This window comes from Parasteatoda tepidariorum, chromosome 8, assembly GCF_043381705.1.
Source record: "Parasteatoda tepidariorum isolate YZ-2023 chromosome 8, CAS_Ptep_4.0, whole genome shotgun sequence".
Lineage (NCBI taxonomy): Eukaryota > Metazoa > Arthropoda > Arachnida > Araneae > Theridiidae > Parasteatoda > Parasteatoda tepidariorum.
In genome coordinates this window covers 44862645-44876378 of record NC_092211.1, presented here as the reverse complement: position 1 = coordinate 44876378, position 13734 = coordinate 44862645, and the positions used below count along the sequence as shown (strand labels likewise).

The 13734-nt window shown below is 28.4% G+C and overlaps 2 protein-coding genes across 3 annotated transcripts in view; one reads left to right on the top strand and one right to left on the bottom strand.

The window, feature by feature from the left end:
* The first annotated feature begins 7844 nt into the window (after positions 1–7844).
* LOC107437706 (Organic anion transporting polypeptide 30B) overlaps positions 7845–13734 on the top strand; it is a 36634-nt gene continuing 30744 nt past the window's right edge. Inside the window, exons 1-2 of one of the 2 annotated variants that reach the window (XM_043050358.2) lie at positions 7878–7992; positions 8092–8375. The gene's annotated coding sequence lies outside the window, so the exon portion shown is untranslated. Of the gene's footprint in view, positions 7993–8091; positions 8376–13734 lie in introns of both variants that reach the window. The other variant, XM_016049794.3, reaches the window with a different exon arrangement.
* Positions 10538–11569, bottom strand: LOC122270938 (uncharacterized). The gene has a single exon (XM_043050361.1). It carries the CDS (start codon positions 11567–11569, stop codon positions 10538–10540), a length of 1032 nt encoding a protein of 343 aa, XP_042906295.1.

Genomic DNA, 13734 nt, shown 5'->3' with positions numbered 1-13734 from the left:
TATATATATATATATACATATATATATATATACACATATATATATACATATATATATATATATAAAGCAAAATAAATAAATGCAAAAAACACAAAGAAAATTAAGAAAAATAATAATAATAATAAAATAACAAAAAACTGGAAAAAAAATTATAATAATAAAAAACTGGGAAAAAAGGATAAATTTTTTTTAAAAATCCGGAAAATAAAAGATATAATCTTTTTATCAGCCCACACGATTATATCCGCGATACCACACGATTATATATATATATCTATGCAATACTTTAATTAAGTTATAATTTGTATTCACGCAGTTCAATTCTTTTATTGCAGTGTTGTCTGTTAGTTATTAGTTTCAGATACGCATAATATTTGCTTCAATTTAGTACAAATATTTAAAGTGTTTTATAACATAACTACTGATGCCATAATCTATATCGTTTTGAAACAATCAACTTTATATTATACACGTTAAGATTCAAAGGGGATTTTGAACAAATTGATGGTAGAATCGCGTGTAAAAATAACTATCTGTACATAAAAACTTTGACATTGAAACATTGACATTTTTCTAATAATTCTTACCTTTCACATTGAGGCTATTTCCTTTCCTCTCTTTATTTCACATATAAAGCATTTACATACATTTCTCATATGTTGTCATATGTGTCATAATAGTTTGAGGCCGAAGAGAATGAAAATAGTAATTTCTAAAGCAGAAAATTAATAGTTCTCATAATTTATATTAATTTCTTTAAAGAAAATAGCAAAAGGGGAAAGAGCTAAATTAATAAACGGATACACCTGTTTAGTGTTTAACGGTAAACAAAATTAAATTGTTCGTAATTTAAATCTTATTTTAAGCATTGTAAAACACTGCCGTGATTTTCTGGGGGGAGGGGAAGCTTATCGTCTGGTTTTTCTGAACTTTATCTCTTGTAACTGCAAGGAACAAATCTCACAATTGAGGTTTCCATCACTTTCTAAATGGTTTGAGTGTTTACATTTTAATTACAGTTCCATGTTGGAGGGCAATACAAGTTTCGTTTGCAAATCTCTTCAAGTAAAATGCATCACCAAAAAACTATCTATTTAGCTAATGGGAATTTTGACCACTTCCGAACAAGCTACACCTCTTATTTTAACTACAGTTCTGTGCCAGAGAGCGATGCACATGTTAATCGTTTCCTGACCTCTACAAACAAATTTTAAGGACAAAAGAATTTTAATTAAAATTTTGACACTGCTCTGACTTTCTTGAATTTTAACTTAAGACCTTTATGGCGGTACAAGACGCTTATCAAAATGTTGACAACTTTTCGACTTTCCAGATTGCTAAATTTTATGTAATTTTAAGAAAATATGAACTTTCATTCGTTTTCATCCAAATAGGAAACAGATGGAAAAAAAATGTCGTCATTCTGCACTCGGTCATATTGTTCCTATATTTTCGATTGAAATCACTTTTAGACTGCTGTTGCATAACCTTTGAAACCTGCGAATGAAAATAAACGTAATAGTTAAGCATCTTAAAAATTATGTAACACTTACCTTTATTATAATTTTTTACCTTTTTCAATATTATTTTCTTCTTTTTTCATTATTACTTTTTTTCTTTTTTCATTATCTCATTGTTTATAAAGTTACGAGACACTTATTTAAAAATGCATATTAAAGTAATTTTTAAGGAATGAAATCCTTAATTACTAGTAAGTGAACCGAACAGTCAACAAGAAATTCCTTTGTGTTCCCAAATTCAGATATATAGTTGAACCCACGTGCATTAAAAATAACGTGAAAATTCCTTTGTAAAAGATTAAAACAACAACAACAAAATAATATTTAAACTTCAGAAAATTTTAAAAATTCTCTAACTGTGGCAAATAAACGAGTGATGTTTTTCTAAATGGTTATTCGTTCAATCACGAGAAATAAATCTATTGAATTTATTACCAACTTAATTTTTTGCGAAATAGGTCTAGATCTAAATTAAAGCACAAGTGTAATAACAGCACGAACTCATGTAATTTTAAGATAATGTGTACATTCATATGCGTAAAAATTAAACAAGAGATGGAAAAAAAATTGTCATTCTGTACTCTGACAATTTGTTTTTATGTTTTCCTGATTGCTATTGACGGATTGCTATAGCTTCCCCTGCCGTTAAACAACCTTTAAAACCTGTGAATGAAAATAAAGGAAATAGTTATGTGTCTTAAAAATTACATAACAATTACCTGTTTTATTATTTTTTTTCTATTTACCATAATCTCATTGCTTATAAAATAACGAAATGGTTAGATAAAAATACATGTGAAATAATTTGCAAATAATGAAATTCATAATTTCCAGTAAGTATACCAAAATTCGCAGATATAATCAAGATAATAATCGTAGTTAACAAGGAATTCTTTCATAAGAAATAGGAGCCATTTCAGTCTTTTCTAAAATCTCTTTTTATCATAAAACAAATTTTATGCAATTCGTATCGTCTTAATTAATGTTATTTTCATTCATTATGACGATATTTGAGAATACTGAAAGTTTTCCTGAAATAAAATATCGGAAAAACAACGCAGCAATATAGGAAATCAATCCAATAAAGCAAATGGAATGTAGATGTTCATATCGAAAAGTCTTTCAAACAATACCAGAAAGTTGGTTGTTATTGATCGTTTTTGCTTATGAATTCTATTTTTCTTCTTGAATCATTTCCATCCACTTTACATACCAAATTTTACATGATTAGATTATTTTTAATTAACACTTAAATTAAGTGAATATTGGCTAATTATTCGAAAATAAAACTTAGTTGAGGTTATCAGAAAGAATTTCCTTTAAACATAAAAGATTTAAAGAATTTCTTTTGTATAATCAAATATTTTACGATGCAATGTTAAATTTTACGCAACAACTATTTTTTAAAAGTTATTATATAATGCTGTATGATAATGGTATAATATTATATGGTATGAAGATATATGGAACATTTTTTACCATATCTTCATAATTTAATTTTTTTTTTTCATTGTGCTTAATGTTTACGTATAAACTTTTTGTCGCTGCCTGCATTAGAATACTCTTCGGCAGTACAAATCTAGATTTTTTTTTGCCTTTATTTGATCATATTCTTGTGTTAATGTGCTTAGCCTGTTTAATTTGATTCTATGTCATTGTGTGCTAATTGCTATTTTTTGCAAATTTTTTCGATGTTATGGAAACAAATTATTATTATTATTATTATCATTATCATTATTGCTAAAATGGTTATAATGATTTAGGAAGATGTCAATCTGTAAAAGTTATCTCAGTCAATGCCAGCTTTATTTTTGAATAGAAAAAAACACTTAAAATTATTTTTCGAATGTCAGGAAATTCATATGATATAATTTTAAGTTCAAAATTAAAAATGTTGCTTATTTCTCAAAGAAAAAGAAATGAGAGTGAGAGAAGAAAATGACATTTGTTTTATATAATAGCAAACGATAACACAACTGCACTTAGCATAACAATCAACTATTCGCGAACGCAACGACCTATAGGGGGCGTTGTTATTTGGGACGAATTCCGGCTACCAAAACAACACTAGTGGTTGCAGTGGAGATTTCTTCTGTGTAGCATGGTTCTTTATTGCGGCTTATTAAATTGTTAAAAAAAATTATGATATTCTTTCGTATGCAAGTGAAAACAAATTGGAATATCTTTTTTTAAAGAAGGAACATCCAAACCACATTGGAAAATGTTTGTAAAAATTCTTGTAATTAGAGTTAAAACCTAATGCCTTAGAAATCGTTCTACTAAATTTAATGATCTAGTGTGAAAGGTCTGTTTAAATTTTACATTCCATACTTTTCCTAATCATATTACTTGAAACATTAAAATCATGCAAAAAGTAAACGCAAGTACATAAAGTTACACTATTTAATTTTGAAAAATAAGTTTTTTAACAGTTTTTATCAAAAAATTTAAAGTTTCAATAAAAAATCATTATTTATAAACTAAAAAACGTGAAATAAAGAATGCTTACGATTAAGGAAAAAAATTATTCTAAAAATTCCTCATATTGAAGTAAAAAACTTTCATATTTTTTCTTTTTTCTAGTCTTAAGTTCTTAATCAGACGCAGAAAACCATTCAGTAGAGAACTATCATCTAATTAGAAAAAAAATATTTAAAAGTAAAACTTTTATTGTAAAAATCATAACACTTACTTGCTTTATAAAGCAGGAGAATTCCAAATGAAATATTCTTTGTTTGAAAATTTTATTTTCAAATAATATATACATAGACTATCCCTTCATTACTTTTAGATAACTTACCACACAACAAAATTTCATAATTGTAAGATCTCGATATAAATTTAAATATGTAGCATAAAAACAAAATAGCTGAATTCTAGTTGAAATTATTCTTTCAAAATTAAAAAGTACTTACCAGGAACTTATGAATAATGAACACAAATGATACTATTTCAAGTAAATTGGATGATTCTTTATTGTTGTTTTCCGAATTATATAGATTCAGAAATGTATACTATTCTAACAAGAAGATTATTCTATAACTATTACAATTTATTGGAATGAAGTTAGCAATGTTGACTTCACTTTAACTTGTAATGAATTGAAGCAAAAAAAGTATTTTACCAGTACACGCATCTGTAACAATATGCCATCCGGAAATCGGAAGTTATAGGTTGCAAGTTTGTTGATAATAGTAAGGTAAAAATTACTGAGAATTTGTTCTTCAAATGTTGGACGCGTTCTGCCTCAGAAAGATTTATCAATGTTCTGGGTCGTTTATTTTTTTTTTTTTTTTTCAAGTTCTTCTGTCTTTTCCTTAGGTAAATTTTTCTTCTTATTTGTTGCTAAAAAAATGACGTCAACTCTGCCAATGTTTCTGATAGAACTGAATGAAAACTTAATAAATAAAAGCCTGAAAAGACACTACCCGTTGGAGGGCGTGTTCAAGCGTTGCGATCGTGAATACGTGGAATGAACATCTATCTGAAAAGAAAATATTATTTTACATAAAATTATTTTTGACCAGAAAAATACATAATTCGTGTCCTTTTTTTAAGAAATCAAATATTGTCTGCCATGCATGCTTGTATATTAAACAAATTTTATTATTATTTTTTAAATGACATTATCTGAAAGTTAAAATAAAGTGAATCATAAATTTCGTTAGACATTTAACATACTTGTATACTTGTACTTGTATATTTGTTCTTGATTTGAATAATGGATTGAGTGATAGAGCTGAATAAGAAATTTTGCAGGGGAAACCTGTTTCCGTGCTACCTCTAATAAGATTCAATATACTTGTAACTTCATCTCATTCAGCAATTAAAAAAAATAATGAATACTTTGTAATAAATACTTTGTTGGAAATAACCAGCTTTCATAACTATTTTTAGAATCCTTGTCAAAAATAGATTTATTTGATTCTACACAATAAGGATCACAGGTTCAATACTAATTAAAAGGAAAAAAAAATTTCAAACGCAGAGAAATCTTTATAGAGGTAAAGGTAAAACTAAAAACATCAAAATTAATTCATTTATCGGACGATACTAATAAGTGGTTACAGGGGTTACTGAAATAAAATATCTGTAATCAAACGGAATTTTTTATTTTTCAGGATATCATGAAATTTTTCCTGACATTCGGCAAACTCAGACATGCATTACATGCATTGAAAATATGCAAACAAATGCTTGCATTAAAAATAGCATGAAATGTCCTTTAAAAATAATTAAAACAACCAAAATAATTATATTAGTACTTCAGAAAATTATAAAAATAACCGAAGGATATTTTACTAAATGGTTATTCCTTCAATCATGAGAAATAAAATCTACACAGTTCATTACTGTTTATTTTATGCGAAATAGATCTGGCATTCAATTAAAGCGCAAGGCACAGTAAAAAAATTAACATAATTGTCAGTTAGGAAAAATTATTTCATATGTAAATCATTGTGAACTGAAACAAATATCAAATGTAAGTCATTGTGCAAATATTTAACGTAAGTAACAAAAAAAATTCAATTCAAAAGTATTGATACCGAATTAATTACCACAAAATATTTGTGCTAAACATTTGAATCATTGCCATGGGAAATAGTGATTGCTGTTTTTAGTTTCAATTGTTCAGGAAAAGTGAAACACATAAAAATTCTAGATATGATTTAAATATTAATGAAGCTAATAACACATCTGGAATTTATAAATAGCTAATTCCTCACGACTGTACCAAGAAAAAAACACAGTAAATTGAAAAATTATTTCCACACTCTTAGCTGTTAATAACCATTAATAATAATTTGTTTTACTTTTTTATATGATATTTCATTGAAACATAGAATAGGAAATTAATTTTGCTAACTTCATTTAATATATCTTTAAAAAATTATATTTTATCATATTGTTCTTTTTTAAACCACACATAAAGCAGAGGAGACTGTAGCATGTCAATTTTACAATTTTGACTGGCATTAAAAAATTTAATAAAACTTCAAGAGCGATGCGTGACTGGAAAATATTAACCGATTTTATAATATTTTACGTTAAATTTTTTTCTTTTAATATAATAAGGCATCTTTTCCACACTATAGCGTTTTGAATCTAAACAGCTTTAGTAATTTTTCCGTCCATCCTAATGATATGGAATAACCAGTATAAAGCTTCTTAATAGAGACTTTAAAGCCTCTATTAACAAGTATGTATAAATTACACATTATAAATAAACAAATTATTCTGCTTCCTTTTCTCTTAAAATATTTTATTTACTTATTTAGTTGTAATTTCAATGTTCAATCATTTTTATTTTTTGTTAAAATTTATTTTTATTCTAATCAATAAATTATGTTTTTATTTAGGGGAGGGATATTTATAGGGTGAAATGTTTTATTTATCCGATAACATTAATGCTGCACACAGTTGCTTTGAGACACAGCTATTAAATTATCTCTCGATTTTATACACAGATTTTTTAAACTGCCCTGATTTATTTTTTAAAAAGAATTTATAATTTACTTCGTAAGTTTTGAATTGAAATTATTTCACCCTTTGCAACAAAATTTAAACTTTGAAATTCACAAAAAAAAAAAAAAAAAAAAAAAAAAATGCTTTGACTTACAGTTATATGATATTTGGTTTAACCTCCAAATTTTTGTGATACTTCAAAGTTTCTCTTCATCCTCTTTTTTTTATATTTTGTTCGTATAAGTAAATTTTTCAATTTGTTTTTAAAATCAAGAGCTCTATGAGAAAAAGACGTAAACATCACCTTTTAGCATTTTTTAAAAGAATAATTGCTTTATATTTAAATGAAAAAATTCCTTCCCGTATAAAAAATAATGCTAACCAGGTTGAAGAAGAAAGAAAAAAAAAGAAGAAGAAAAAGAATTTCTGAAAATGCTATTTATAGGAACTTTATCACGTCAGTCTAAAACACGCAGAGAAGTATCAGTTTCAAAATTGGAAAAAATGGCCTCATTCTAAGAAAGAAATTCCGATTAAAGACATTAAATAAGCTTAAATTGTACTTTTTTAAAACAAATTTATCATTGAATCGCCATTCGCATTATCACCACAAAAACTTTTAGCCACCCAAATATTAAAACAGCGGTTACAGTTAAGTTATTGGAATAATGCTTCTAAACCTTTGAAATTGCTCTTTTCCATCTTGTGCGAGCAATTTGATCTAAAAAAAAAATATCGCAATAGATTCAAATTCTTGAATCATAATAATGAAAAAATAAAAAAAAAATTCAATAAGAGTTTTCTCAGGTGAATTTTTCTCACTTTTACCTGTGAAAACAGTTGTTTCTCTAAACAGCTAATACGTGGCGCTGAAAGCAATGATGTCAGAAGGTCAATACTCATGTTCACGATGTTTTGGCTTATGCAGGTTTTTGACAACATCAAATAAACAAAGCAAGGAATACATGCCAACGCTCTGGGAGATATGTCTTAAATTTCAGCGAAAGTAAGTGTTTCAATTATTATACATAACCTTTAAACAAAACCCTGAATTTGAATATTAGTGTGAATAATTCGTGATATTTTTGCGTTTTTCTTTGTGGAGGTCGTCACAGATGGTTCTCAGCTGTTTTCATTCATCCAAGTTGGCACATCCGCAATGTCAGGAATTTTATTACCTTACTTAGCCTTGATATTAGAAAGTTCTGAGATTTATCGATTTTTAATATAACTCTAGTGGTTCAATCCTAGTGATCGATTTCTTTTATATTATTTCTTTCAATTTATCTTTTATGTACTGGTAATATTATGACCTATTTATACTTCGAAACGCTCTGATAACTTTGAGTTAAATTGTATACTGACAAATGACAGTAGAAAGTTTTCGGAGTAAGTTTATTGTATATTTATGTACTTTTTTTTTAAAATTTTAAACTCATTGTCGTGGCATTTTTGTTTCTATGAATATTTTGTTTTTATTTCTTTTGTTGTATATTTATGTTCACAATAATTTTCACTTTCAAATATTGTGTTTTATTTAATTTGTTATTTTTGAGGAACTTCACATAAGTTTTCATCGAATTATCTTTCAGAATTCATCATTTAATTTATGAATTATATATATATATATATATTTAAACATTAAAAAAATATATAAAATATTGTAGCTGTTTTTTATTTAGTTGTTCTTTTGTTATGTTAAAAGCTGTCAAACAGGAAATGATATTGTATTATGCACAATTATACAGAAAATCGTTGATTTAATTTTATGTAATTAAACATGATTTAAACTTATGGTGTGATGTAAACCATAATAGCTGTATAATATAGGTAATTTTACTAATTTTATGGTTAGTTTAAAATTTTAAACTAGGAAACCATAGTTATTTAATTGTAAGTAAACATTAATAGTTGCCAAAAATTAAATTGTCAGCTGATTAGTCTCAAAGTTTGTTTTAATCATAAGTAGGTATTTTTAACAGCTAAATATCATTGACATTGTGTAATATCAGTGTTTTCACTACAGCGCGAGAACGCGAGAATCTCGCATATTTTTTTATATTCTCGCATTAAAAAATGATTACCGCGAGAAATTCGCGCATTCCATAAAAAAATTTCAAAATTCGCGAATTTCTCGCATTTTGAAAAAAATTTCTCTTTTGCGCCATTTAGAATAAAATCCGTTTCACTTTTCTTCCTGGATCTTTTATTATTTTCAACCTCTGCCCCATTATCTAGCTTCCCTATTTACCAGTATTGATCAGAACCTTTAAGAACAACAGAACACCATCCTTCCGAACCACGGTACCTCTTTCAGAACGCATTTCTTTGCAACCACGTGTTTACCATAGGTAAGGTTTCTTCATGTAAGACGTTAAAAGTTTTTGCTCGTTAATGTAATATGGACAAATACGTTGTAAAGCCAATATCTTCTACTCCGAAACGGACAAATGAAAATGAAACAAATGTGGGTAGAAGCGATCCAAACGAAACAAATACTCATTTGAGCAACCTAATGAGAATAGCTGATGAAAAAGTAGCTGTAGAACATTTTCCATATGATGATGCAGCAAAAATATTCAATGCTTTAAAAATTAGAAGATGTTAAAAATGCATCATAATTAAAGAAATTATTTTTTTTTTAAGTCTCTTCGCGTTTTTTTTTTTTTTTTTAAATTTTTGAAATCTCACTTAACTTTTTGAAATCTCACCCTGTTTTTGAGAAAGGGTGAGAAATTCTCACCCATTTTTTTTCTGAGATGAAAACACTGGTTGGGGTTCAGTTTAGTGTATTTTTTTAACTTCAGGAAATTCATTTTATTGAATTACAAAAGAAATCTTAAAACAATTTTTTAAACTAAAAGAAATTAGAAATTAATATAAAAAGCAGTAAGCAGTTTAAAATACCACATTCGAGTTTCGCTTTTCAGAATAATATTCTATTATTAAGCATAATGAGATTTAAAAAAGAAACAAAAAGCACAGGGAAATAAATTCTTGCAACTGCCAAAAAAAAAAAGGGATATAACATGGATTGATGATGAAATAGGTCCAAATAAAAGTGGTGATTAAATGCCTGATTTGGAAAACTTCGTTATAATACCGGATTAAAAATATCAGGATTTTTTAAACCTTGTGGTAAAGCCTAACAATAGCTGTTAAAATAGGATGTAAAAAATCTTTTGCATAGCAATAAAATTGGCACAAATAAAGCACACATTTAAATGCGTGATTCAAGTGTCGTATTTATACATGTTAAATATATCAGGAGTGTATGAATAGTGCCAAAAAACAATAGAAAAATTAGCTTGGATTTACAATAAAGTTGGCACAAATAAAGCATGCCAAAGTAATTACAATTTGAAAGTTGCGAGTTGTTACAATATCATATTAAAAAGATCTGGATTTTATGAAACTTGGAAAACCAGCAATAACCTCCAGGAACACGTTTGAAAAGTTACTTGGACTAACTAAGATTAAGATGTAAAGATTGGGCATCTCTGACGAGCAAGGCACGTCGACCAGAGGTCTATTGTACCCGAACCCCGTGATTAGCATGAGAGTCTTATAGCTGAGATGAAATTCAGCAGACACCTTACAGGAACGTCTTGCAGCTCCCAGGCGTTGACAAAATGTCGCCCTAAATGCTCAAATCTTTGAGCAGAATAGACCTCACAATCACAGAGTATGTGTCGTGATGTCTCTTCTTCTAGATGACATCCCCGACAAAGAGAATTTGATTCAATTCCCATAATGTTTAGGTGTCTTCTGAGGATACAGTGACCAGTAAGAAGACCAATGATCTTCCTTATACTGTTTCTGTTAAGCTTTAAGAGCTCCTTTTGACGTACACTAGGACAGTCTCGATTCAGCTCCTTAGCTTGTCTTTGACCGTCAGCAGCGCGCCACTGCTCATGGGCGATCTTGCCGTAGAGCTTGAATATGGTTGCCCTAAATGAGGAGGGAGAAATTCCCAGCGCAGGTTCAGGGCCCCAGAAAATTGCATTAGAGCCAGCCCGTGCTGCTTCGTCAGCTAGCTCATTTCCACCGATACCCATATGTCCTGGTACCCAATGCAGGGATACCTTGTTATGAGTGGACAGGTCACAGAGGACCGAGAAGCATTCCCACACTAACAAAGAGGTGAATTTACACCTTGACAGTGATAGGAGAGCAGCCTGACTGTCAGAACAGATGCGGATAGTCGTATTTTGATATCCTTTGTCTATGCATAACTTGCAGCACAAGATAATGGCATAGACCTCAGCCTGAAAAACGGTGGCATAATTTCCCAGGGGAAAGTGAAGTTTGGTACCATCATTGGAGCAGTAAATTCCTGCTCCTGATTTGGCACCAATCTTTGACCCATCAGTGTACCATATCAGGCATTTGCCTTTAAGCCACCGAGGAGAATTGAACCATTCATCTCTAGTAGGAAAATGGATCTTGAAGGGCTTGTGAAAAGCATATCTTAGTGACATATAATCACTAGGCATAATAAAAGAGGATAAATCCTTCACTTGTGAAACAAGATGTCCCCATGACAAGTGTTTGGAATTCTCTTTCCATAGGCCAAGGTACATAAGACGCNTATTATGTTAAATGTATTCTAATAATCCATGCCAATTAATAATTTATGTAATTTGGATTAAATTAAATGATATTTATTGAATAACTCATATTTATGCTAGAAAATGCAATTTTATATTAAAATTTCTTTTCCTTCAAAGAATTCTATATTTATGATCTTAGCAGAATAAAAAAATTACCTTGAACAGTCCTACTACGGCTCTATTAAATCAGCCACTGTTGTAAACATTCTCAAGATGTTATTTTAAAAATTTTATGATTTCAAAAATAATCTTTTGATACGTATGGTTTACAATTACTATGTACTATAAATTCTATACCTATGCACAAGTATATCTATTGTAAAATACCTACTATTGCTTCTATTCATTAAGATTTTTAAACTCAAATAAAATCAAAAATCTTATCAAACACAAAAAGTAAAAGTTTAAAAAAATTTTTATTTTATTTTAAGTTAAAACTTTATTATAAGTTTTAGTTAAGCGTTGTTGATAGCTATGTTATCACACAAATATTGCAATGAAGTATTGGTCTACAGGAAAAATTTTTAGCAATATGAATGTAAAAAATTACTGAGATTGATTTCAAATATCAAATTTATTCCTATAACTATGTATTTTTGCATATTTTTTTCAAAACTTGCAACTGTGATTCTTAAAAATTAGATTTCATATGGGTATAATAATAATTATATTCTAATTATCTGTGTCAATTAATAATCTATGTAGTTATGATTATATTTACTGAATAGCATTATGTTTTGTGATTGAAAATATACTTGAAATTAAAAGTTTATTTAAAAGAAAGATAGAAATATGAACAAAAGGGAATATTAATTTTATCCTTTACTATTAAACATTAATACTATAAAAATATACTGTCGGTGTATACAGGATATCAGTACAAAGTAAGACCTAGTGCATCTCTCTAGATAACTGTTCGATATATTTATAATAGTTTAATATTATGATTTGAGATATTGTTTTCTATTAAGTTACAAAAAAGAAGTTTTTGAAAATAATTTTTTATAAGAATATTTAATATCATTTTACTATTTTATAACTTTGATTGATATAAATTTAGCTTATTATTCTTAGATATTCCCGTCCCGCATTGGACTGATCGTTAAGACACCGTTCCCAGCAGATCACCGAAGTCAAGCATCACTGGCTGTGATCAGTGTGCGGTATCGGTCCTTGTTAAACTGTTCTACCGTAAAGTGCTCGACTTCGCGTGTAGGTCGTCGGGCTACCGAAGCGGGGGTGCCATCCCCTTTGCAGGGGATCAAAATTGTGATGGCATGTCTTCGGATCATCCTCAGGGATGTTTCCCAGACCGTCGCCAATAGCCCATTGTGTGGCTCTAGTGCGACGTAAATGAACAACAACAACAACTTAGATATTTCCAATTTTACTAATATGTCCTAGTTATATAATTACTGTGGAATACCGATCTTGTGTTTTCTGTCGAACTAGCATTATAGAACACGCAAATCGGGCTAACGTATTATAGGGGTAAGCAAATATTTTAAAAATTGGCACTTACAAAATGAACTGTTAGAAAAAGTTTCTGATCTTTAAATTTTTATATAATTCCAACAACATCCTGCTAAATATTAACAATCGTTTGCGAATTTGCTATTTTTTTTCTTTACCTTTGCAAATATTGTTTTAGAGTTTTTATGTTGTGAAACTCTTGATCAATAATCAGAGGCTGAAGATCTTCCAGAATAGCTAAGAAACAAGTCTCTATCTCTTTCATTTTTTTTTAAAAATAATAATAAATTAATAAATAAGAACCAGGGTTGGCAAGATTTTGCCACAGGTGGAAAAAACCATGGTAAATACCGGTAAAAACCGTCCTGGCAAAAACAGGTTTTTGCCAAGCAAATTGGCAAAAAGTGGCAAAAACCTATATTTTCCAAGATGAGAGGACAAAAACACATTTTTGATACAAAATTATTCCTAAAATTGAAATATATACTATAAATATAAATAATTACAAAAAAATTAACAAAATTATTATTCCATAATTAAATGATAATGTAATAATATATCATTTTAGTAGTTTAAAACATTATTGATTGGAAAATTTGTGATTATTCTTTTTTTTCCAGTGAAATGAGCTTATTTTAAATTAATATAACTATAATTTAAAG